We start from the raw sequence: 23,418 nt of genomic DNA, 5'->3' as shown, positions 1-23,418 counted from the left end.
TTTGTTTATTATTTTTACAAGATAATAAAATGATAAATAGAGCTTGAGTTGAATAAATAGAATAATCACGTCGTGAAAATAAGTTTTAAACGAGCGTATTCTTTATTTTATATATTTATATCTTCGTATATATATATAGCTAGCCGTAGTTTCTTCATTCTTTTCCCGAGCTAACTTTTAAGTTTTTATTCTTTCTTAAACTTCTTATTTTCTACTTCGTCTTCATCGTCACATTGGTTCGGTATCCCCGGGACAAAAGTCTCCGGGTCCACTCAACAAACAATGAAAGCGAGTTCGCGACTTTCCGATATACTTTTCCTATCTATATACTTATATATATTCATATATATAGATATATTGATTATCAATTCATACTTTTATTCTTTTTACACCTTGTGTCGATTGAAAGCTTCCAAGTCAAATTTCAAAGTATAATTTTTTTTTTTTTATTTTTCAATTACCGATAAATAATTAATCGATTAATTAAATTTTCTAAATGATGGGGTTTAAAAATAGGTAATGATTTAAAATAAAAATGATGAGTGATATTGTTGAGAGTTTAAGAGTGAGATTGTACAGTGCAGGTGGAGCTTTGTCACGGGATGAAGGAGGCAAGTGTTGGAGTACAGAGAAGCGTAAGAGGTAAGAGGTAAGAGGACACATAGAAAGTAAAGGAGTGAGGGCGAGGATGAGGGAAACGGGTCTGTAAGGGAACACAAGTGGCAAGAGGGTAAGAGACGGGCAGTGGGACTCGAACGAGATGAAAAAGGAGCTTTAGTCTCGCAGATAGACGAAGAACTCTGTCTGATGGTGTGTAGATGAAGAGGACGCTTGCGCAAGCCCGGGCGGGCGCGGGCAGTGCCACTGGAGCCCGGCGGTTCAGAGCTTCGCCCGGGACGTCGGGAGGACGAGCAGAAAACCCACCCGAAATTTTCATCATTTTACTACAATATTAATCGTTCTTTATTATTTACTGTTTACACTCTCAATCTACTTTCAATAATTGCCCGAGCAACAAACACATTACACGTCAGCTATTTTTTAAATTTTCAAAAATTTTATCCGTTTAAATGCCACCGAATTTTACGAAAAAATATGAATTTTACTCGAAACTGAGGATTATGTGATGTGGCAAGTGAGTGATGACGTGAACCGGTTTTTAAAAATTTATTTTAATTGGTAATCGCAGTTGGAAGTCGCTGGGGTTGCTGGTAGGATTTTTAAAAATTATTTGGTGGCGGTGGCGGAGACGGTGACGGCGGCAGATAAAAGTACACCGAGAAAATAATAATTTGTTTTTTTTTTTGTTGAGATAATTGGAGTGAGTATTGTAATAAATAAGTGTGCTGTAATAAATGTGCCGAAGGTGGTGCGCGCACTGAGATGTTAGTCCAGCCATGGTCCTGGTCGTTACCATGAGGACAACTTCATACGTCAACTATTATGTGCTTTGTCTTGTCTGTTGGATATTACTCGGTATCACCGGTAAGATTACACTTAATTACTTATTTTATTTTTTTCAATTAGCTGTTTAACCGTACGGGGAAAAGTTGAGAGGTTGAAATGCCGTAGGTGGAGCATAATGTTATTGGTATGGGGAAACGTGAATAGGGGAATCTGTGATTTTATTAGGGTAAGAGGGTGTTAGGGTGAATGGTTTTTTCCTTTTAGTTGTTGCCTCGGTTTATTTAATTGCCGACGATCAAGTGAGATTTGTGTAAAGTGGAGACGCAGGTCAAGAGTTAAATGCAGAGGATCAATAAACTTTTGACCTCTTAAAACATATGTTTATCTTCGTTCTGTTTGTGTTTATTTTATTTTATTTTTCTTTTTTATATTGGATTAGAACCCAAATTTTTTGGAGTCGATAATTCTGACGGGAAATGAAAAATTTCCTGAAGGGAATCGGAGTAATTTGATAATTTTTAAAAATATCAGAAATTATTGAAGGCCTAGATTATTTTTAAAAAATACTCTATAGTTTATTATCTAAAAATCTAAATAATTTAAATCTCCGTCGATCAAAAAGTAGTTTTTGTGATTTCATTGTCTCTTTCGTTGATGATAGTCACCAAATAGCTGGCATTGTCCACGAGACAAAAGCGCATTGGGTGTCACGGGGATCGCATTTCTATTTGTCGAATGAAATGCGGGAAAAAAAAGATACTAGAAAAGTTGAAACGAAAAAAGAAAAAAAAATATATGAAAAGAGATCGCGAGCGTGACAGATTTAGGTCGCAACTCAAGTGTGTTCTACTTTTTTTTGTTTTTAATAATTCCTTAAATTTCGTTATCGAAAAACTAAACAAACTTAAATTGTTTGAATTCCCTTGGAGCTTTTGCCATCCAGGAGAAATTTTCCATATTCCTGCTATCAATAAAATAGTATTTTATTGCGTCGCTTAATAAAACGCAGTGCGATCGGTTGCACCCTCTGGCGCTGACAATACTCTTCCACTTTGTCTCAAACAATAACCAAGAGTACTCTTGTTCTGTATTGTACTCGGATATGTCTGATGGATCGAGATCGTGATTCAATGAAACAGGATCGACTTGCTGACAAATTTACGACAACTTTAACCAGAGATCCTTGATAGGATGGCAAATGGCTTTGACCCAATACCGCAGACACCACACACTCAACCATATTTAATTCCATTAACCAGAGATCCAACCTCCAGCATTAACAATCCCACTATCGGTTTACTATCTCATAACTTTTTTTACTTTCCCGATTAACATTTCCTCTGTCCTCTACTCTGTCTTTGCTTTAACTCTTTGTCCTCTTTGCTTATTATTGTTTTTTCCTTCCTCTATCCAAAGTCTCTTTTTGCCTCCAGAATGACATCCAGACTGAACTATTCTGAACTAGTAGACGAGAAGAGCTTCTATAACTATAGAACAGAGGCGACTGAAACTCTTATAAAAATCCTCTTTTTATTTTCCGATCTACTGTTTCTACAATCTTGCACTTTTTCATTTTCTTCTTACTCATTATTTTCCTACTGCATAAAACATCGTATACATTTTAAAGGAATTTCATTATACACATTTAACTTTTTATTTTTTTTACCCTCTTTATGGTTATTTATTGTAGACCGTGTTTTTTTAACTTGCAAAACCCGTGCGTGTAATTTCCTCGCGATAATTTCAGTTAAATAACTTGATAACGAGGAAATAAATGTCGGATACTAAGAGTAATGCGTGACTTATGGCTTTGTGTTATTTATTACTCAAGATTTTCGCTAAACCTTTTATTAGCGTGATTTATTTTTTATAATTAAATGATAGAGTTTAATAATTCATTTTGGAAGTAAGGAAAAAAAATCCCGGGAATTTAAAATTTATTTTTTGATAATTGGTTGATAAATGGGGAAGGGGAAAAATTGAATTGTTAAAGACTCGAGTGTTGAAATATTTAAAAAGTTAATAGCTTTAAAATTAACATCCGGTATCGTGGTCTGAGTATTTATAGTCGGCATAATTTATTCAGGCTCTCAAATAGGAGATGTAGGTCTGTTGGTTCACAATTCTGAGTCTTTTACAAAAGTTATTTATGGTTTAGTTAAATATTTAGTAAAAGCTGCTTTAATAAAAAATAAAACTCAACAGAAACAGAATTCGTAATATTGATTTTAAAAAAAAATGGGGTGAATTTTTATGTGGGTTTACATGAAATTTTAAGTAAATGCTTTTATAGATGATTAATAAGAAAGCGGAAGCTATTGAGAGAAATCGATCCGAGACATTTAAGGAATCGAGACACAAAGATACGTTCTATCTATAGTTAACGTTCTTTCTTCCTCACACTATTTCTTCCAGCTCCTTATCTTTTTCCGTCCTCTCAGTTACAATTAATACTGGATCATAGATTCGGGAAATTGTTTAATTAACGTGACTAACGACGTAGGTGGAAATTAACTCCCCCGTAATAGCCAATTACTTTTTGATAACTTTTTAAATTTTAAAAAATACCCTCGGGATGGATTTACAATTAGTGTTATGTTTATAAATTACTCTGCATTTAATATTCATAAAAAAAATTTCAGCTGATAAATTGTCAATTAATATTCAAAAATTTTTCAGGAGTAAGCACGAGATCTCACTCATTGGTAAAAAGGTATGCTGGTATTTATCAAGGTCCTTATTTTGATGAACACAGCTTGAAAAATTATACTGCCCAATTGGGAACAAATGCTTTTCTACCTTGTAAAGTACGCCAGCTTGGTAATAAATCGGTATGTATTTTTAATTAAAATAATTTTTAAATTAATATAATAATGAAAATTTCTCAATAATAATTCGCCTCTTTGACAATCATATAAATATTTATTGAAATTTAACAATACAAAATTACGCACAATGCAAATGCTTGGACCGTATATTTAATAGATAAATAATTTGAATTCCGATAAAATTAATTATTTTATTATTACTGCCAGTATTCGCAGTAACAAAAGCACATTGAATTTTTTAATTTATAAATTTTTATTATAAATTTAATATCGGCACGGTCGTGGGGTATTTTAGTCATGACGTAAATCTTCTGAATGGCCCCCAAAATAAGTTTTCTGTGTTTTTAGAAATCACTGATATTTTTGACACTTCTTAAAATAATTTGACGTCTGCGAATACTTAAATAGCCAAGTAATGAGACAGAAATCATCAGAACAGAGATTAAGAATTTTTCGACTTCTCTGATGCCTCCCCGGCAATTAATCTGACAAATTCTTTTGTAGCTATTAATATTTTCACGTCATTTGATAAATTAATTTGACGTCTGAGAAAGATATTGCTGTCAAAAATTTTATTTGTTCTTTTAATAGCACAGATAAAGATTATTACTGTTATTATGTACAAAATAAGACAGGCGGATAATATTCAGTACGGAACAATAGTCACTATTAACGTTATTTATCAGAACAAATATTAATTGATATTTATTTATAAGTCTTTGAAAGATCTATAAATAAAAATTGCGCGGCTTTCTTTTATGTACTTTTCTTCATATTAATTTAAATAAATTATCATTTTAGTTTAGTGTTATGTTGACATTACAGAAGTAATGTCTTCATTAAAGTGTTGAAGATCCAGGTTTATTATTCTCTTTCTCATGATTTCCTTGTTCACTTTTTCATAGTCAGTCTTCGTCTTCTCAAGAAGTTAAGACTTAATATCTTCAACACTCTGACATTCTTGAGTTATAATGACGCAATTCTTTATGAAAAATCACGCGACTAGTTCTTACACTACAGAAAGTCGGGAGTGGATTCGGAATACGGATTTTATTTCAAATCCGAACTTGGAGTTTCTGATTCAAATAGTGAATAAGGAGTTTTTTTCAGCGGAGTAATTCTGGAGTTTTATTTTTCAATCCACATTTACTCCCGGAGTTTTAATCTCAAAATAAACTCCGCTTTGGAGTAAATTTTAACCAAGGAATTAAATAAATAAAAAATCATGCTCCGCATTCTCGCGGATTTAATCCACAATTTTTTTGTGTTACGTCACAATCCATCGAGTATCGATAAATAATTTTTATTTATATTTAATTTTTTATTAGTAAGAATAAAAAAAAATAGATAAATAAAAATTTTTATATTTAATTATATATTGAAAAAAAAAAAAAAAAGGCAAAAAATGCCGTGACCAGGAATCGAACCTGGATTGTTACGGCCACAACGTAAAGTCCTAACCATTAGACGATCACGGCTATTGTCGAGGTGATATATATCGATCACTAAATACATATTTAACTTTCACCTCGTGATACTTTTACATTTTTAATTATTTGTTTAATAATCACGCGTTTATATTTACTCCAATAAATTTTTTTTCAATTAAAAAATTTTTTAAATCATTTCTAATTAGAGCTTTGCATTAAATAAATAATTAAATTATTTTTTATAAAAAATGAATAATTCATGATAAATTTGCCTTGAACCTAAAAATAAACTTCCCACTAATCCCTAATTTTATTCTATAAAAGGGAGTGTAATCTAAGATGGCCAATCTCTGATCGTTTTTCCCATCGATTAATAAATTTCCCAAATTTCCATTCGCCCTACTTAAGCGCGATACCCCAGTAAAAAAATTGAATTACCGGCAATTACTCAAAAAAATCCATTACAATAAATACTAAATAAATAAATATATAAATTATAAAACAAATGTAATAAATAATAAATATTATCAAAGTGACATAAATAATGTCTGTACATATCTCTACATCTTTGGCTATTAATTCGCATTAAAGTACTTAGTTTTGACAAGTTACCGAAATGCTCTATGTCACACAAGTTCTCCCACCCACTACCCACTTTACCCACTTGGTCTCAGTGCGCCTGAATTTATTTTCTTGGCATACGATTCACGCTAAGTGTAGTAGAGTTAAGAGAAAGCCAACTGCTACTATACTATATTAACTCAACTGCACTCGACACCATACATTCATATATCTATATATATATATATATATATATACAGTTTAGATCTTTAACAAGTTGCACAGCAACCAACAGAAAGAGCAACCGAGTAAATAACAAACTCTTTGGCCCTTGTATATATTTTATTTCAAATAAACCCTTAGTACTTTCTCTTACTTCTCATACTCTTCTCTACTTAAACTTTTAGTATACATTGAACAAGGTGCCTGCAATTTCAAATGTTATGGCAATTAGATGAAAACTTTTCGTGTTCACTCCAATATCTTTTACATATATATAAACATATATGTTTGAGTATGTACATATTAGATGTGCTAATATTACAAAAGCAAAGATCGCGTGTAATTTTTCATTAGTTAAACTTTTCACTTTACTTGTTTTTGACTTGAAATTTTTTTTATTTTAATAAAAAATATTTTTAACTGCAATTACATGTAATTTAAAATTACGAATTAAGTAATAATTATTATATACTTTTATTACTTATGTGCCCTACTCACGGGTTAGTGAAAAAATTTTGGATATAAATTTTATTGAATTAAAAATCGGGCGAAAAGGTCAAAATTATTAGCGACACGCGAAAATTATTATTATCGGGGGATAAATGTAAGGGTGAAGAACGATAGCATCTAGATCTGGTTTTATTATTATTATTATTATTATTATTATTATTATTATTATTATTATTATTATTATGAATTGGGTAAATTTCTGGCCGCAAAATAGCTGCTGTAAACTCGGTGACACAAATGCTTTTCGAGCCATAAGCGAGGACTCAATTACGAATATTACTTCCGCAAGTAATAAATACCACTGGTAATTATCCCCGTTAGCAACATTCAGCTCAAAATTTATTTAATATCCTGATTTATTTTTCAAATTATAAACTTTTAATTGTCTCAATTGTTATTAATATCAATTGTACTTTAATCCGATATTTACTGTGTCATATTTTATTTAATTAACAATAAATTATTCATTTTGTTACGGATTATATTTATTTATTAAATTTCCTCAGTGACATTTCCACAAAACTTAAGCTCTGATATCAATATCAAATTATTTATTCATTTTAAATTTAATAATATTTTATGCATTTATTTATTTGATTAATTTAAATCTCGCGCCAAAAATTATAAAATTTAATTTTTTTGCCGTCACTACCAAATTTTATTTTTTTCAGCTTAAGTTTACTGAAAATAAACGGGAATTAATTTGAAAATAATTTTTTTAGGTATCATGGATCAGACGTCGAGACGCGCATATATTATCAGTCGATAGAATAATGTTTATAGCTGACGAGCGGTTCCAAACAATATACGCTGACGGTTCGGACACGTGGACTTTGAAAATAAATTATGTCCAAGCCAGAGATGAGGGGGAGTACGAGTGTCAGATCTCGACGGAGCAAAAGATGAGCCACGTCGTCTATCTCAGTGTTATCGGTATGTAAAAAATCATTAATCACCATCTGAATTATCCATTAGTTGCATTACCAGCGTCTATTTATATTCCCCATAGCAATAATTACCATAAATAAATAATAAACCATTTTATTTAAATTCCAGTGCCAAAAGTAGAAATCATGGGTGACCAAGAGCGACATGTGAAGACTGGCAGCACAGTGACATTAAGGTGTGTGATAAAACAATCAGTAGAGCAGCCGTCATACGTATTTTGGTACCACGACGAGATCCGTGTGCTGGGTGACCAGCGAGGAAAAGTGGAAGTTCACACGCCCAGTGGAACGGAAAAAAAAAATTTCGACAGTGTGCTGACTATTCACAACGCACGTCTTGAAGACTCGGGTAATTACACTTGCACTCCCAGTCAATTAGACAGCGCAAGTATTCACCTCCATGTACTCAACGGGGAGCATCCAGCGGCAATACAGAGAGGAATTAGCGCCGCACCTGGTGGATGTCGGGCTCTTTGGTGGCTCGCGGGCTGCGTGAGCTTGTCCTTTAATCAGGGCAGACGCACACTTGTCCTCGTCGTCCTTATTGTCATGCTCCTTGTCACTTATCAGAGATCTATTCGTCTGGCCTACACTGTCGCACGATAATAATCCTCTTAATAATAATAATAATAATAATAAATTATTATTTATTTATTAATCCACCACTCGCGGCAGTTTGAGTTGACAGGACACAGGACCCAGGACTTTAGATCTCTGATCGGTTTTTTAAATTTATTTTTTTGTCTGGCCGTTTTGTCGATGGCTATAGAAGACGCGGGTTTTTTAAAATAAATGATTAGGACAAGAAAAAAAATGAAAAAGTCTTCCTGAGATATTCGTGAGCGAACGACTCAAGCCAGCATCGATTTTACTATTAGGCGCGCCACGCTTCCGTTCTCCGGGGCATTTCAATTCGTCTACACTTCCTCGAGGAAACTCACCCTCTTGCTCTCATTGCCTACAATTCATCACTATTTTACTTTTACATATGAATTTAATTTACAGTCTGAGCTGATGTCGATTACTATTATCATTTATATGTAACGGGTTACAAAAATAATTAAAAGCCGAAATCAAAAGTCGTTCGTCCAAATGCTCTATTAAATAAAAAATAAAAAATTTTTAATCATTAAATAAATTTTTTATAATAAATATCGTTAAAGCCGGGGGCGCTTCAAAGTTTATTAAAATTTTTTCGTTATCGCGTATTATTTTACGCAAAATAATTACAAGATAAATAAAAAAATGATATGAGTTTTTTCCTCAACAAGAATTGAAACTTGTTCGATAATTATAATAGAGACGAAAAAATATAAAAAGGAATCGTAAACAAGAATTAACGATGTATACACTCGACGTCCATCGTGCCTGCTCATCCTCTCGACAATGTGGAGTCGATAAATGTTTACTAAAAAATTAAAAAAAAAAATAATAATAATAATAATCATTGACGTGATAAAAATAAACGTCAGGCACTCGAGAGCACCGGGAACGAATGGTTCCGACAGTAAAATTAAAAATATTTGCTGTCTCTCGCGTGTCTGAAAATAGTTAAAAAAAAAAAAGAAAATAATAATAATAATAATAATAATAATAATAATAATAAAAAATAAAATAAAGTAAATACCGCGACTCCATATCTTGAGATAATGAACGAAAACGTGGTCGCAGTAACATTGAGCGTATACATCTCGAAAAAAAAGTGTAATCTAAATGGTTTTAGCTAAAAAGTATTTATCGATACCGATACGAGTGAAATATTGAATTAATTATCGCCACGAAACGTACGCGCGAGACCGTCCTGAGTTGCGTATTCGTATTGTATATTTACACGATACGAGTTTTTATTTAATATTGCTGGCAGAGGCAAACATATTAAAACAAAACACAAATAGTTATACAACTAAAATAATAATAAAATAAAAATAAAAATAAAAAAATATACGCATGCGATATGATACGAATATAAACGCAATATTGAGATATATATAAATGTAAACTGGATATATATGTTGATAGTAGTTCCCCTTCGGCAATTCAAACTGTGTGGGTTCTCTCTTTACTCTACATTGATATATGTATTATTAATAATAATAATAATAATAATTATAATAATAATAATGATAATAATAAATATACACACTGTTTATGCGTATACAATTTATATATATGTTTATATTTACATATATATATGTTGTATACAAATTTATACGTGTATCATGCTAGAATATATCGAGATAACGTTTTAATGTGAAAAATATATGCCTGTGCATGAAATATATATATATGCATATGAACATATATATATATATATATTTTTTGCGCATATTCATTGCATGTATTACGCGGTCGTTTATTAATTTGTATCCGCGGTTTTAATAAGTACCGGAGGATATTTGTTATTGATATATTTAAAACACATATATATATGAATATATATGTATGATAAGGTATAAGAAGGGATGAGGATGGATGATATTGAACAAGTTTCAGCTCTGGAGGATTATTTAAATTTTTTTTAGCTGAAATATTATTTCCGAGCGGTGGATTATATTTTATAAGAAAAAAAAAAATTGAGAGGATTTTTTTGACAAGGAAATAATATACGAAAATAGAATAACGATTAATGTGATTGTCTGTAAATATATATAGTATATAAATAAATAATGTAATGTTAATTATATGCCGTACGTGTTACATTTAAAAATGGTTTTAAAATCTGTAATGGAGATTAAGTGAACGCGTATGTGTATTTATTTGCATACACATGTTTTAGACACCGGTAATATTAATTACTTTGGAGAAAGGGAAAATTTTTAAATAATTAAATTGTTTAATGTTTTTTATTTAACTGCTAAATTTTGTCTGGCCGCCTGTGCTAACTGATATCAGAGTTTTTTATAGCGACTGATTAAATCTAACGAGCTGGTAATTTTTTTATATTATTACTTCGTTAAAGTGTGAGGGTTGATTTGCGTTATGGGCTAGAAAAATTTAATTAAAAGTACCTCTATTTTGTAAACTGTCAATATGGTTCTCTTTTAAAAATATGTTGCAATTTTTTTATTTAAATGAAAAAAAAAATTTCCAGTAATTAAGTCATGTCAACTTTGACATTTTTTGCTTTTACATTTTTTTTTGACGTCACATGCAAGATTTATGTAAACTCTTGTATGTGACAAGTCAAAAAAAAAGTGGATAAAATATTAAATGAATTTATTATTTAGTGAAATTAAATTTCTTTATTAAAAAAAATGTTTAAACAATTAATTGATGTCAAGTTTAGTTGAAATAAATTCTGATGTTTAATTAATAAATCAAATGTTCAGTTAACGAGCTCTACTGGTGACAATTAATTGAATTAAGGACATTCTCAGACAGTGTCCCCGACTTTTTTTAAATATTTAATGATTTTAAATTGTAATGGTTAAATTTTAATTTTGATAATTAATTTCAAAATATTTATTACAGTTGACATCAATTGAAGTTGAACGAAATTTGGAAAATAAATTTTAGTAAAGTCAAATTTTTTAAGCTAAAATTTATTTATTGAATTTCGGTTAACTCCTAATTGATGTCAACTGTGAATAATTTTTTTAAAATTCTATATCGGCGCAATTCTGCAATTTTTTAAATATTAATTAATTAAATTTTGACACTCTTATGACAGTTCAAGTTCATTGAATATTTTTAAAAAATGGAGGGAGGGAGGGGGCGTTGTTTAAAAATGCCCTTAATTAAATAAAGAAAAAAAAAGTTAATGATAATGAGAGAAAAAAAAACGATGGAAGATAGCACGGGCTGGCCACACACGTTAGATGTAACACACAATTAAATGCATAGAATTAAGATTTAAAGTGATTACTTTGAGTGATTGCTTGAATAATAAATAAAAATGTCCGATGTTTGTTAACCAACATGAGCCAGCGCTGATCGGTCGGTTGACAAAATCATTAACTCGTTGGACTGACGCTTGTGATAAGCGTTGGTCGAATGACAATCTAACAAAGGGGTAACTTGGACCTTCTTAATAAAGTTCTCTCACTTCAGCACCCACTTTTATTTTTAAATATTTTTATTTAATACTTTTGCTTGTAGTAAAAAAAAATTATTCGCGTGCTGAAGTGACGAGACCCGCAGACGTCCTCGTTGCTCCTTTAGATAAATAAATAAATAAATAATTAATTAATTATTATTATTTATGTATATATATTTATTAATGAATAAAAAATATATATATATAAAATAAATTGGTATAGGATATTGTAGCAGCATTGAATTTTTGTACCAATATCTAATGTAGTCACCACTTTTTTTATTTTTTAAAATCGAACTGACTCCTAAGATAATTCTTTTTTTTTCTTTTTATATTAATATTAATATTTATAAATTAATTACGAGTTTTAAAATCCGAATTCATAAATATTTTTTCGCGGTAAATAATTTAAATATAATGATTTATTTTATTTTTAAATTATTTCGACATATTTTCGTATTTTTATTCGAAAATATGTTGAATATGTCCATGGAAGTATTATTGCTTCTTCAGGGTGTATCCCCGTAATGCAGATTAATGATTAATACCATTAAATAATAATAATATTAATAATAAATAAATAAATAAAATTTGCGATACTTCGAGGTAAAGTGTTAACACATGTAACAGTTATAACAAAAAATATAAAATAAATAAAAAAACGTTTGTCCAAATGTTACGTTTTAAAATTAAAGAAAAAGCGATTTTAAAAAATCGTTTATTTAATTAAATAAATTTATGAGTACGGACACTCGTAATCCTGATTCGAACGTTCGACGAAAAGTTTTAATTATAAAATAAAAAAACTAATAATGAGAATAAATAATTAAAATACTTGGAAGCCTTGTCGAGCGAGCGAATGAGAATAAATAAGTTATTACTTAATTGATTGATTAATTAATGAATAAAAATTAATTAATTGATTTAAAAATTAATTTACAAATGAGCCTCGAAGAAAAGGCCTTGTCTCGCGGATTTTGAAACCGATTTTTAGTCTTAGTATCGAATCCGCGAGATGATGCGCTGAGGAATAATTAAAATAACAATGATTATAATTAATATTAATATTAATAATAATAAATAATGAATAATTGTAATGATTAATTACTAATGACTAAAGTACAGATGGAAGAAAAAATGTTGAGAATGAAAACAATGAACGAAATGTTAATCATGCATTTTAAAATAATTCGTTGGCATGCAATACAATAAGCGTGACTAATTATTTTTTTTCATCTCAATAATGGTGATTAATTTTTTTTTAGCGTACGGGCCTGTGAATTGTAATGGTTTTATTTTTTAAAAAATGCTCAAAGTAAAGTTATTAATTTTTTTTTTTTAAATTTACTTTGAGGGTTTTGTAATAAACGAGAGATAAATGTTATTTATTTATTAATATTTATATTTATAAATATATATATACATATATTTTATAATTTTTTTAATTGATTTAGTTTTTTTATATTTTTTGCGGGGATTAATAATTTTTTAAAAAATTCATAGAATAAAATTAATAATTATTAATTAATAATAATTAATAATGATACGAACAACTTCTGATATGTGTGTAAGAAATCATTGCTTATAAACATTATATGAAAAAAAAAAAAAAAAACTTACGGGAATACTTAAACTAACGTAAGCCAAAGCGTTTTATTATTTTGTCATTATCCTCTTCATCGATATTATTTTATAGTTGGTATAAATAAAAATAAAACAAAAAAAATTATAAAAAAATAAATAAATAAATACCAAAAAAAAAAAAAAAAATAAACAAGTGATTGGTTTAATTACTAAATACCTTGATCACTTAATTATAATTATAATTTTAATTTCACTTTAGTATAAAACTCGAAGCTGATAAAAAATAAATTCATTATACAGCAGACATAAAATAAGAAGAAAATCATTCAGACTTTTTATTTTTATCCCGGACATTAATGCAATTTTTGATGATCCTCTGGAATGAGTTCAAGTAGAAAGCCCCGACAATTCTCAGTAATCCCATCGTTATAAACTGAACAAAGAGCTCGGCGATTGAGGAGACGGGTGACATGCCAGCGGAGAGGGTCGTCAGTATAAACCCCTCGAACCCGACGGTGGAGAAAAATTTACCCGCGCAAGCATCGGCGATCAATTGCTTGGCGACGACTTCCGGGGAAACCAAACCCGCTGACTCGGATATGAGTTTTGTTTCAAGAGGCTTCGTCTGTTCCTCGATGGCGAATCCCGGGGTGTCTGTATCTGGCGGTAGGCATAAAGTTACTGACACATTGTGGGGATTTACTTCCATTGCCAAGCTCTCAGCCAATCCCCGGAGGGCGAATTTCGAGCTGCAGTATGCGGAGTATCCAAATATTCCTAATTTTTTAATACAAAAAAATAAATTTTCATATTTTATTGACACCCAGAGTAAGGATTCGATTTAAGGATTAATTTTTTTACCTAAAAGCGCAGCTTGAGATGACGTTATCACAATGATACCATCTTTAGCACTTTTCATACGAGGAATAACGGCTTTAGTACAGTAATAAGTACCCATTAAATTCAAATTAATCATCCACTTGAGGTTGTCTATTGTCGTGTCCTCTATTTTACCGCAAATGGCAGTGCCCGCGCAATTAACCAGCATGTAGATGGGTCCCATTGTCTTCTCGATATCCAGCAGAGACTTTTCAATGGTTTCATAATCCTCGGTTATGTCCAACGGCAAGTACTCGATTCGCTGCGTGTCCCTGTTTTTGCACACATTCAATATCTCGTTGCGAGCAGCCTCCAGTTTTTGAACATCTCGCGCGATTATCGTCACGTGCGCGCCCTTTTTTGCGGCCAAAATGGCTGCGGCCTTGCCAATGCCACTCGAACCCCCAGTTATCTATTTTGTTTACATTTATTATTTATAATAATAATTAATTTACTTTAAATAAATAATTATTTCTTACCACGACATGTTTGCCTTCAATATTTTTTCGTTGGCTAGGGTACAGTAATTCTTTTACCAGCCACAAGATTAACGCGATGACAATTAACACAAAAAAAGTAAACAACATTCTAATTATTTAACTTTTTTTTATAAATTAATTTGAAATTAAATACTCAGTAATTAATTACTGTCAGTAGTTGTTTTCAACTATTTTTTAAATTTGAATTTAATTTAATTATAGCAATAACCAGACCACGTACCAGTTCGTCCAAAGACTTTCCTGAGATGTTTTTTAGGTTAAAAAGTTAAATTCAAACGGAATAGAAATAATAGCGGGAAATTTAAATATTTAATAATTGGTTATTTATTTACAAAATACAAAAGAAAAGTAAATTAACTAAAAAATATAAACTTAAATTATTTATTAATGTTAATAAAAAATTTAATTAAATCTATAAATAAATATTTAATTAATTCAATTTTCAATTGCGATTGCTTGGGGTTCCTCTTCGCTGTCAGACTGCTCCATTTTCTCTTGGTCCTTCTGGGCCTGCTCGAGCTTCTGTTTCTGCTTGAGTCCCGCTGCAGGCGACCGGACGAGAGACAAGTCACGCTGGACTTCCTTGATATCACGCTCCTGCTCCAACTCGCGGCCTTTTCGTAGCCGCTGCAAGATGTGGGTGTTGCTGCGCTTCTGTCTGATCTCCTCGATCTTCTTCATTCCCGTGATTACCTTCGTCCACATCTCCCGGTTGTATTTAACTGGTATGTTGCGACGTTTTTCAAATTCAAATGACGGGTCGACAGCCAGTTCCTTGCCGACTGTCTTTCTGTATGCTTTTGTCCATCTTGTTCTACGTGGGTTCTTGCGTTTTTTGAATGCTGCGTGACATTTTGATCGACAAAATTTAAATATCTGCAATTCAAATTTTTTATTTACCCAGTAATATTTAAACTTTTAAATATTCAGCAAAATGACCATGAAGTTAACAGACAGTTAAAAAGTTTTTGAGTTTTTTTTCAACAAATCAATGACAAAAATATAAAATATAAAAATATGCACATGTAGAAAATTTAAATATTTATTTTTTAAATAATTTATGGTTTAAAAAAAAATTCGAAAACTTTTAGACGTCAGTTAACTTCAGTATCATTTCAGCAAACCATCAATTTATGAAAATTAAAAAATGATTAATTATACAATATTTATCTATCAGTTGTTAATTAACATAACCTACAAGTAATCAGTCACGTGGCCAATAAAATAAAATAAATGAAATTACCTTGCAATCATTTCTAACAAATTGTATCCCATGTCCTGGATAAATTCGTGAGGAACAAAAATAACACGCCTCGATACGCATTTTATTTCTTTTTTAATTTAAATAGTAAATTATTTAACAATCACTCCACACTGCACACGTTTTTCTTATTCTTGTTGTACTTATACGCATAAGTACATGAAATATATAAATTGTAGATAAGAAAACTTATTGACACTAGAGTCAAAAAAAAATTTCTTCCTTACCAACTAAAAAAAATACGATCCTGAAGTTAGCCGTCTAATAATTTTTTAAATTTTTTTTTCGAAAAATTAATTGCAAAAAACAAAAACTAAACTAAAAATATGCACATGTAGAAAATTTTAAAAACTAGATGTGCAATTTTTGAAAATAATTTTTTTTTCGTGCTTATCATTTTTAAAAAAATCAAAAAATTATCAGACCTCTGCTAACTTCAGTACCATGAAAAAATTAAAAAATTACCATAATAAAAATTTATAAATAAATTTAAAAAACTTTTCAATTATTATTAGTACTGATAATAATTAAAATTTTGCTATTAGTAATTAATAAAATAAATTTTCTCAGAAAAAGCAGAAACGTCAAGTGACATCTAGCGCGCAATAAATTCATGACAAGTATTTGATAGATATGTGCATCAAAAACAATTTATGTAAGACATGTTCCGATATTGTACTGTGAGCTGCTGCAAGTACTGTTCAGTGCTCTTAATGCATGTTGGAGGTCCACCTTACAGTGGTTACAGTGTATATCAGAACATACCCTAAAAATAATGTGCTCATATGTGGTATAGTATAGTAAGTAAAAGTATGTACTGGTAACTAGTGAAGAATTTGATTATTGTGACGCTGAATTAATTAGTTTTGAATGTTTATTTGTTTTCGTTATCTTTAATTTATATCTTCGTTACTCATTACCTCGACACTATTGCCCACTAATTACTCACAACTCAAACAAATCACACCAATCATTATCGATTATTTAAAATAAATTAATATTATTGTTATTGTAAAAACTTTTAAATCTACTCCGTTTTCATTAAAAAAAAAAAAAAAAAAAAAAACTGGTTAAATAAAAAAAATTGACCAAAGTCCCGAGCTGTGATTTTACGAAATCCCATAAATTATAAACAAAATAATGTTTGCTATTAATTAGCCTGATTAATTAGCGGCGCGATGGTGAATTGTAATTAAAAATAAATATTAAATTATTTTAAAATAAGGATCGAAAAATGGCGTCTTCGGAAATTGACGATTTTTTATCTGGACCACTTGTCACCTGGGTAATTATTTAAATTATTTATTTACTTTTATTGCTATTCACTTAATTAAGTTATTAATTAATTATTTATAATTGCAGTTCGTTAGTTGCCTTGAAGATCCAGACGCACTAGCAAATTATAATGATTTAGTTGACGGCATGCTTTTGCATAACGTTTTTTTACAAATGTAAGTATCAATTAATTCGATTAATTTGTTGTTGAAATTATTTATTTATTTTTTTTTTTCAATTTAAAATTACAGTGACCCAGAGCCGCTCCATGATGGAGTGATACCGAGTTACAGTAACCCGTCAGTTCGCATTAAAAATTTAGAAATGATTATCGGGAACATTCGTCAGTTTTACGAGGAAGAATTGGGTTACTTGGTGGTAAAATTACCAGATCCTGTTAAATTAGGCAAAGAGCCAGAGCTACATGTACCCGAAATCCACTTGCTGTTGCAATTATTGCTCGGCTGTGCGGTCCAGTGTCCAAATAAGAAAGATTTTATAACTAAAATCCGTTCGCTTCCCGAGATTATTCAGCTGGAAATAGCTGAGTGCATTAAAAATGTTACGGAAATGCCGGAGATTGTTGTAAATCAAGACACTATGGACAATGTACCCGAAGTATTTAAATTAATAAAGCAATTATTACATGAGCGGGATTTTTATCAGAGCAAGTGGAAGTCAGTGACGGCGGGAGATCTATCGGGAGCCGCGGGCTCGCCTAGTCAAGATGATGCTGCGAAAAGTCAGCAAGCGAGCGCGGTAAAGTCTGATCAGGAGAACCATCATTATGCGGTGGAGTTGGCTGACTGGAAGTCGAAGATCCGGAAACAGAGGCATGAGCTGGAGGAAAAAACTGAAGCTCTTGCTGAATGCAAGGAAGAACTCGAGCATATGAAGATGACTGTCGCTAAATTGAAGCAGGAGAACCAAGAACTGATGCACGAGGCACGAGCGGTTAAAAGTTATCGCGATGAACTGGATGCCATGATGCAGAAAGCCGAGCGAGTTGATAAGTTGGAGGCTCAGGTGCTGCGTTATCAGGAAAAAATATCAGATATTGATTTTTATAAGATCAGGGTAGAAGAGCTGAGAGAAGACAACCGGATGCTGATGGAGAATCGCGAGATGCTGGAGGACCAGTTGAATATTCAAAAGAGACGAGCGGAGAAAGCTTTTGAATTGGAGTCAGAAATCATAAAATATAAACAGCTGATTAATGACATGGTACTGGAGCGCGCTGCAGAGAAAGAAAAGTACCAGGAACTGCAGGAGGAAAATAGTCAGCTGCATAAATTAAAAAAAGCTGCTGATGATGAAGCTGCTCGGGCTTCAGTTAGCGAGTCTGAGGAATCAGTATCTGATAACCGGTTGTCTGAACAGCTGACCAATAATGCGCAGACGAGGGCGCTGAAATTAGAGCTGGAGAATCGCCGACTGAGTGCTTTAGTCGATTCGTTTAAAGAAAATTCATTCCACGAGTCTTCTTCCCGGCTCTTGGAGCTAGAGAAGGAAAAGAAAAAATTGTCTTTGAAAATTGACTCCCTCACTGATAACAATGAACGTCTCGCCCAACAAAACGCCGATTTAGAGTCAGTGTGTAAGCAAGCGTTGGAGGAGAACAAAAAATTGCAAAACACTTTGAAAAATCAGCGGATGTCTTTCGAACGTCAGCAGCAGGACTATCAGACCCAGCATACCAAGATTGTGGAGATGGAAAATAATTATGAGACAGTTGTCAAAGAGAAGCAACGCGTGCAGTCGCTTCTTGAAAGTGTGCAGAGACGCGCTGACGAGCTTGATCGTTCCCTGGAGTCTGCTAATCAAAAGCTAGATGAATATCGAAATGTGGAGAAGAAATTAAAGGACACTGAAGTTAAGTGTAATGATCTTGAGGCCAAGATACTGGCTCTGGAAAAAGACAAAGACGCGGCGCTGAGAGATGTTCATAAGTACCGTGAAGCTATTGAGGAGAAAGACGTGGCGATTGATAAGTCTACCAATACTATTGAGGTTTTGGAGAAAAAGATTCAGGAGTTGGAACGTGAGATTGATAATTCAAACTCTCAGATTACTAGATTGCAAGAGATTGAACGGTCGAGTAAAGAATTGGACGCACGCGCGGCAATCGATAAAGAAACTCTCGAAACTTTGGAATCCAATTTGATAGCCGAGAAAATGAATACCCAGCAAATTCACGCGGCTTTAGATAAATTGGGGCTTACTGTCGATGTTTTGTTGTCATTGTCTGCGGAAAATGTTGCTGAGAAGCTGATTAGTTTACCGGAAGTTGCTGTGCATGTCAATAAATTGATCAACGAGAGTTTGAAAAATAATTCGGACGTTCCGGTGAGCAAAGACCGCGAGGACGAGGAGATGAAGCCGCTGAAAGAACACCTGGAGATGATTGAGTCCCTGAGGAAAGAGTTGGAGAGCACGGCCATGAAGTTGATGACCAGCGAGAGTACTGCTGAGAACTTGCTGGAGGAACAAGCGAAGCTTCAAGTCTCGGTGACTACTTTGACGTCGAAGAACTCGTCGCTGAATGCTCAGTGCACTGCGCTGCAGTTGGCAAACTCTCAGCTGGTTGCTGAGAAAGAAGAGTTGCTCAAGGATCGGGAAATGCAGCAGAGAACTCATCAGCAGCTGCTACATGACCAGATGACACTGCAGTCATTGCACGAGCAGTTGAATAACGAGTACGAAAATTTGGTCCAGGAGCGGGAAAATTTAAAAACAAATTTGAGAGACATCAAAACTAAAGAAAGAACTTGGAAGGAAACTTGTGAGAGACTCGAGTCAAAGAATAAGAATTTGATGACTGAGCAGGAAGCCTCCGCGAACCATATCAAGAGTTTGAATAATTTGCGCGGCGAACACTCGAAACTTAAAGATGATTTTAGAAATCTGTACTCTGCGATGGAGAAACTTAAAATAGACTATCGTAGTCTGCAGGAAGATTATAAGAAGAATAAAATTGAGAGCAATAGGTTGAGTTTGAAGCTGACGGAGCTCCAAGGCGAGTTGAGTATCAAAGACGAGTCTTATTCAAACATGGAGCTGCAGAACAGCAAACTGAACCAGCGGTGCGAGATGCTCGCGCAGATGAACTCCGGGTTAGACAACAACCGGCGCTCGCTGATGGATCACGTCAGCATGCTGCTGAATCAGTACCAAGATCTGCTGACCCACTCGCTTGAGGACAAAGAGCACTACCACATGGAGGAGAAAGTCTACCGCGATCAAGTAAATCATCTGTCAAGACAGAAAGAGAAGTTGGAAGAAAAAATAATGGAGTACTACCGCAACAAGCAGAGTTGCTCCACTAAAAAGAAAAGATTCGGTGCCAATTTGGTTAAGAGAGTAAGAAAAGCGGGCTCTGAACTTTTGCACAAGAACAGACAGTCTTGGACTGAAGACTCGAGACAAGACAGCAAAATCTACGAGTCTGAGTCAGGGGGAAATGATTCTGATATCAGCGTTGATGAGCGCCGGGCATCTCTAGGTATTTATAATTATTTTGTAATTACAAATATTTGATAAATTATTAATTTTTTTTTTTTTTTTGAAGATCCAACTGGATTTGATAACGATTCTTTGTCATTAGGACACCCTGGCACCCGTAGAACAGTTTATTATACCGATGACTTTCCGTCCCCAACTTCTTCACTAACTGTAAGTTTTATTAATTAATTTATTTTTGCGCGTATAATTTATCAGTTTGTGTTCACGACTCCAGCAACCGCTGGCTTACCTGAGATAATTTTTTAAAATTTTATACGAACATCAGAAAATAATTAAAACACAAGCTGATAAATTTAACGCGTCAATAAATGCTTATCTGTTAAATTGTTAGTTAATTATTTAAGTAATAAAGTAATTTATTTGTTCAGAACGAGTCAAAATTAGCCGACAGCTTGCCAATACCTTCAGCTCACGACACTGAGGGTCCTAGTAATTTAGATACATCAAGAACAGAAGTACGACCCGTTGAGTCAAGACCATTTTTAATTTACAATAAAATATCAGCTGTTATAAATGAACCAAAAAATACGATCGCGCCAGAAAATTCAGGACAAAATGACGAAATTACAGACACAACGATACCCGTCAACAAAGACGGCAACTCAAAAGTCGGTAATTCCATTTGGTACGAATACGGATGCGTTTAATTTTTGCCCATTTTTTTTCTTTTAATATTAAAAAAAAAAAAAAAAGAAAATTACTGCATAATCAAAACAGTTAATACGTAATCTAATACGTATTTTAATTAAATTTTACTAATTACTATAGTAATTGACTGAGTATTTAAATTGATGTTAAAAAATAAAACGGTATTTAAATGAATGCTATTGTCAAATTTTAAAATAAAACATATATTTATATATATATATATAATGATGTTAAACATTTAATGATGCGATTTTTGTAAGTGTGTGTATATGTTTTTTTTAATTTTTTTTCTATAAACTATTTAGTGTACAGTAACGGCGCATTTTTTTATAATTCATTTTGTATAGAATTTTTAAATTGTTAGACTTAAGTTTTACGATGAATACTAGTGACTTTTTTAGCGACAACGAATAAAGTAACTCAGAAAATCGTCCGTTTATTTTTAACTAGACAATAAAAAAGTGTACTTGGTAATAATTAATAACATTAACAATAACAATTAACAAACAGTGATGATAATAAATATTGTCCGGCCAGATGAAAGTATTACTTGTATTTAAAGACTAATCATGTTTAAATAGTTTAAAAAAAATAAATTTAATTTTTTGTATTTCTATTTGCTAAATTAAATGATTAATTTTATAAAAATAATGAGTGGTTTTATTATTTACTCCTTATTAAGACCATTCCCACTTTGCTCCTCTCTCTCCCACTTTTTAAAAATTTTCAATGAGTATTGTCATGAGCGTATCAGAATTTTATCAATCGAATAAAGAAAAAATTAAAGCATTGATTTTAAAAAGAACAATTTCGCCGAGGTATAGATTAAAAAAAAAATATTTGCAATTGACATCAATTGGGAGTTAAACGAAATTTGGAAAATAAATTTCAGTAAAATTTTGATGTCAATTTTATAATTCGAATTTCAATATTTACCAAATTTTGTTTAACTCATAATTGATAACGACTAAGTAATTTTTTGAAAATAAATTTCAGTTTATATTTGACATTTCAAATTGTAATTTTGATGTAAAGATTCTACTGAAATTTATTTTCCAAATTTTGTTTAACTCCTAATTGATGTTAACTGTTAATAATTTTTTTTAAAATTTGTCTCAAAATTATCCTTTTTTAAATTAATGCTTCAATTTTTTAAAAAATAATTATAAAAATTTTAATACGGTCATTAGACTTAAAAGTAATGGAATATTTAAAAAAGAGGGGGGTACTGTAAAATATTACTATAAATTTTTTAATTAACGAAATGATTTTTTGTATCAATACAAATTCCAAATAGCTCCCTCGGGTATAGCGGCTCGGATCTGACAATTCCCATAAGGCAAAAGGGCTCACGTGGTTTTTTTTATCACCACATCCTTCTGGCAAACTCAAAGGACTACGATAAAAAACAATCCACCTTCTGGTGGCATCCCTCGTTTCATCTTTTAAATTCTCAGAGCTCTCGATAATTTGCATACTCGACACACTCTACTCCTTTTGTCTCCCTTCTCCCCTTACTCCGCGGCCGCTCTCCCCTTCACTAATCTCTCAGCGGTGCAATTTTTTCTTTTTTTTTATTTATTATTATTTTTTTTTTAACTAAAAGATCTAATGTTATAATGAGCAGAGTCCGTGTGAACGCATCAGTCGAAGCGATAAAGCCCGATCGTGGTTATTTCAAAAAAATTAAATACTATACAGTAGAATGAATTTACCCCCTTATATTTAATTGTAAAAAAAATTAATATCAATAATAATAATAAATAAAAAAAAATAAAAAAGCTTTTAGCCGTTACTTGACAAAAATT

The 23,418-nt window shown here is 31.8% G+C and overlaps 4 protein-coding genes and 1 non-coding gene across 8 annotated transcripts; 2 read left to right on the top strand and 3 right to left on the bottom strand.

Moving 5' to 3' along the window:
* Positions 1 to 884: 884 nt before the first annotated feature.
* LOC103568758 (hemicentin-2) lies at positions 885 to 10,009 on the top strand. The gene is made up of 5 exons (XM_008545731.3): positions 885 to 1,211; positions 1,313 to 1,485; positions 4,087 to 4,238; positions 7,681 to 7,891; positions 8,015 to 10,009. Exons 2-5 carry the CDS (start codon positions 1,398 to 1,400, stop codon positions 8,509 to 8,511), a joined length of 948 nt encoding a protein of 315 aa, XP_008543953.1. The 5' UTR covers positions 885 to 1,211; positions 1,313 to 1,397; the 3' UTR covers positions 8,512 to 10,009.
* On the bottom strand, positions 5,642 to 5,713 carry Trnah-gug (transfer RNA histidin (anticodon GUG)). The gene has a single exon. It is a non-coding gene; the product is annotated as a tRNA-His (tRNA).
* Positions 10,010 to 13,749: 3,740 nt separating the features above from the next.
* LOC103568801 (3-ketodihydrosphingosine reductase) lies at positions 13,750 to 15,182 on the bottom strand. The gene is made up of 3 exons (XM_008545777.3): positions 14,884 to 15,182; positions 14,387 to 14,816; positions 13,750 to 14,302 (listed from the first exon to the last, which is right to left on the bottom strand). The coding sequence occupies exons 1-3, from the start codon at positions 14,989 to 14,991 to the stop codon at positions 13,848 to 13,850; spliced, it is 993 nt and encodes a 330-aa protein (XP_008543999.1). The 5' UTR covers positions 14,992 to 15,182; the 3' UTR covers positions 13,750 to 13,847.
* Positions 15,183 to 15,210: 28 nt separating this feature from the next.
* Positions 15,211 to 16,324, bottom strand: LOC103568793 (probable ribosome biogenesis protein RLP24). Its single transcript, XM_008545767.2, has 2 exons — positions 16,148 to 16,324; positions 15,211 to 15,780 (listed from the first exon to the last, which is right to left on the bottom strand). Exons 1-2 carry the CDS (start codon positions 16,226 to 16,228, stop codon positions 15,340 to 15,342), a joined length of 522 nt encoding a protein of 173 aa, XP_008543989.1. The 5' UTR covers positions 16,229 to 16,324; the 3' UTR covers positions 15,211 to 15,339.
* A 517-nt stretch (positions 16,325 to 16,841) lies between these two features.
* On the top strand, positions 16,842 to 22,176 carry LOC103568772 (girdin). Of its 4 annotated transcripts, none has more exons than XM_008545755.3 (6): positions 16,842 to 16,965; positions 17,391 to 17,450; positions 17,528 to 17,616; positions 17,692 to 20,942; positions 21,045 to 21,112; positions 21,331 to 22,176. In XM_008545755.3, the coding sequence occupies exons 1-6, from the start codon at positions 16,951 to 16,953 to the stop codon at positions 21,607 to 21,609; spliced, it is 3,762 nt and encodes a 1,253-aa protein (XP_008543977.1). In that variant the 5' UTR covers positions 16,842 to 16,950; the 3' UTR covers positions 21,610 to 22,176. The 4 variants fall into 4 exon arrangements, with proteins under 4 accessions (XP_008543977.1, XP_053594607.1, XP_008543964.1 ...); XM_053738632.1 differs by having other exon boundaries at positions 16,843 to 16,965; positions 21,009 to 21,112; positions 21,315 to 21,400; XM_008545742.3 differs by having other exon boundaries at positions 16,844 to 16,965; positions 21,009 to 21,112.
* The last annotated feature ends 1,242 nt before the right edge of the window (positions 22,177 to 23,418 follow it).

This window comes from Microplitis demolitor, chromosome 1 (genome assembly GCF_026212275.2).
Source record: "Microplitis demolitor isolate Queensland-Clemson2020A chromosome 1, iyMicDemo2.1a, whole genome shotgun sequence".
Lineage (NCBI taxonomy): Eukaryota > Metazoa > Arthropoda > Insecta > Hymenoptera > Braconidae > Microplitis > Microplitis demolitor.
The sequence above is the reverse complement of the archived record's forward strand: the minus strand, read 5'-3'. Positions and strand labels throughout refer to the sequence as shown.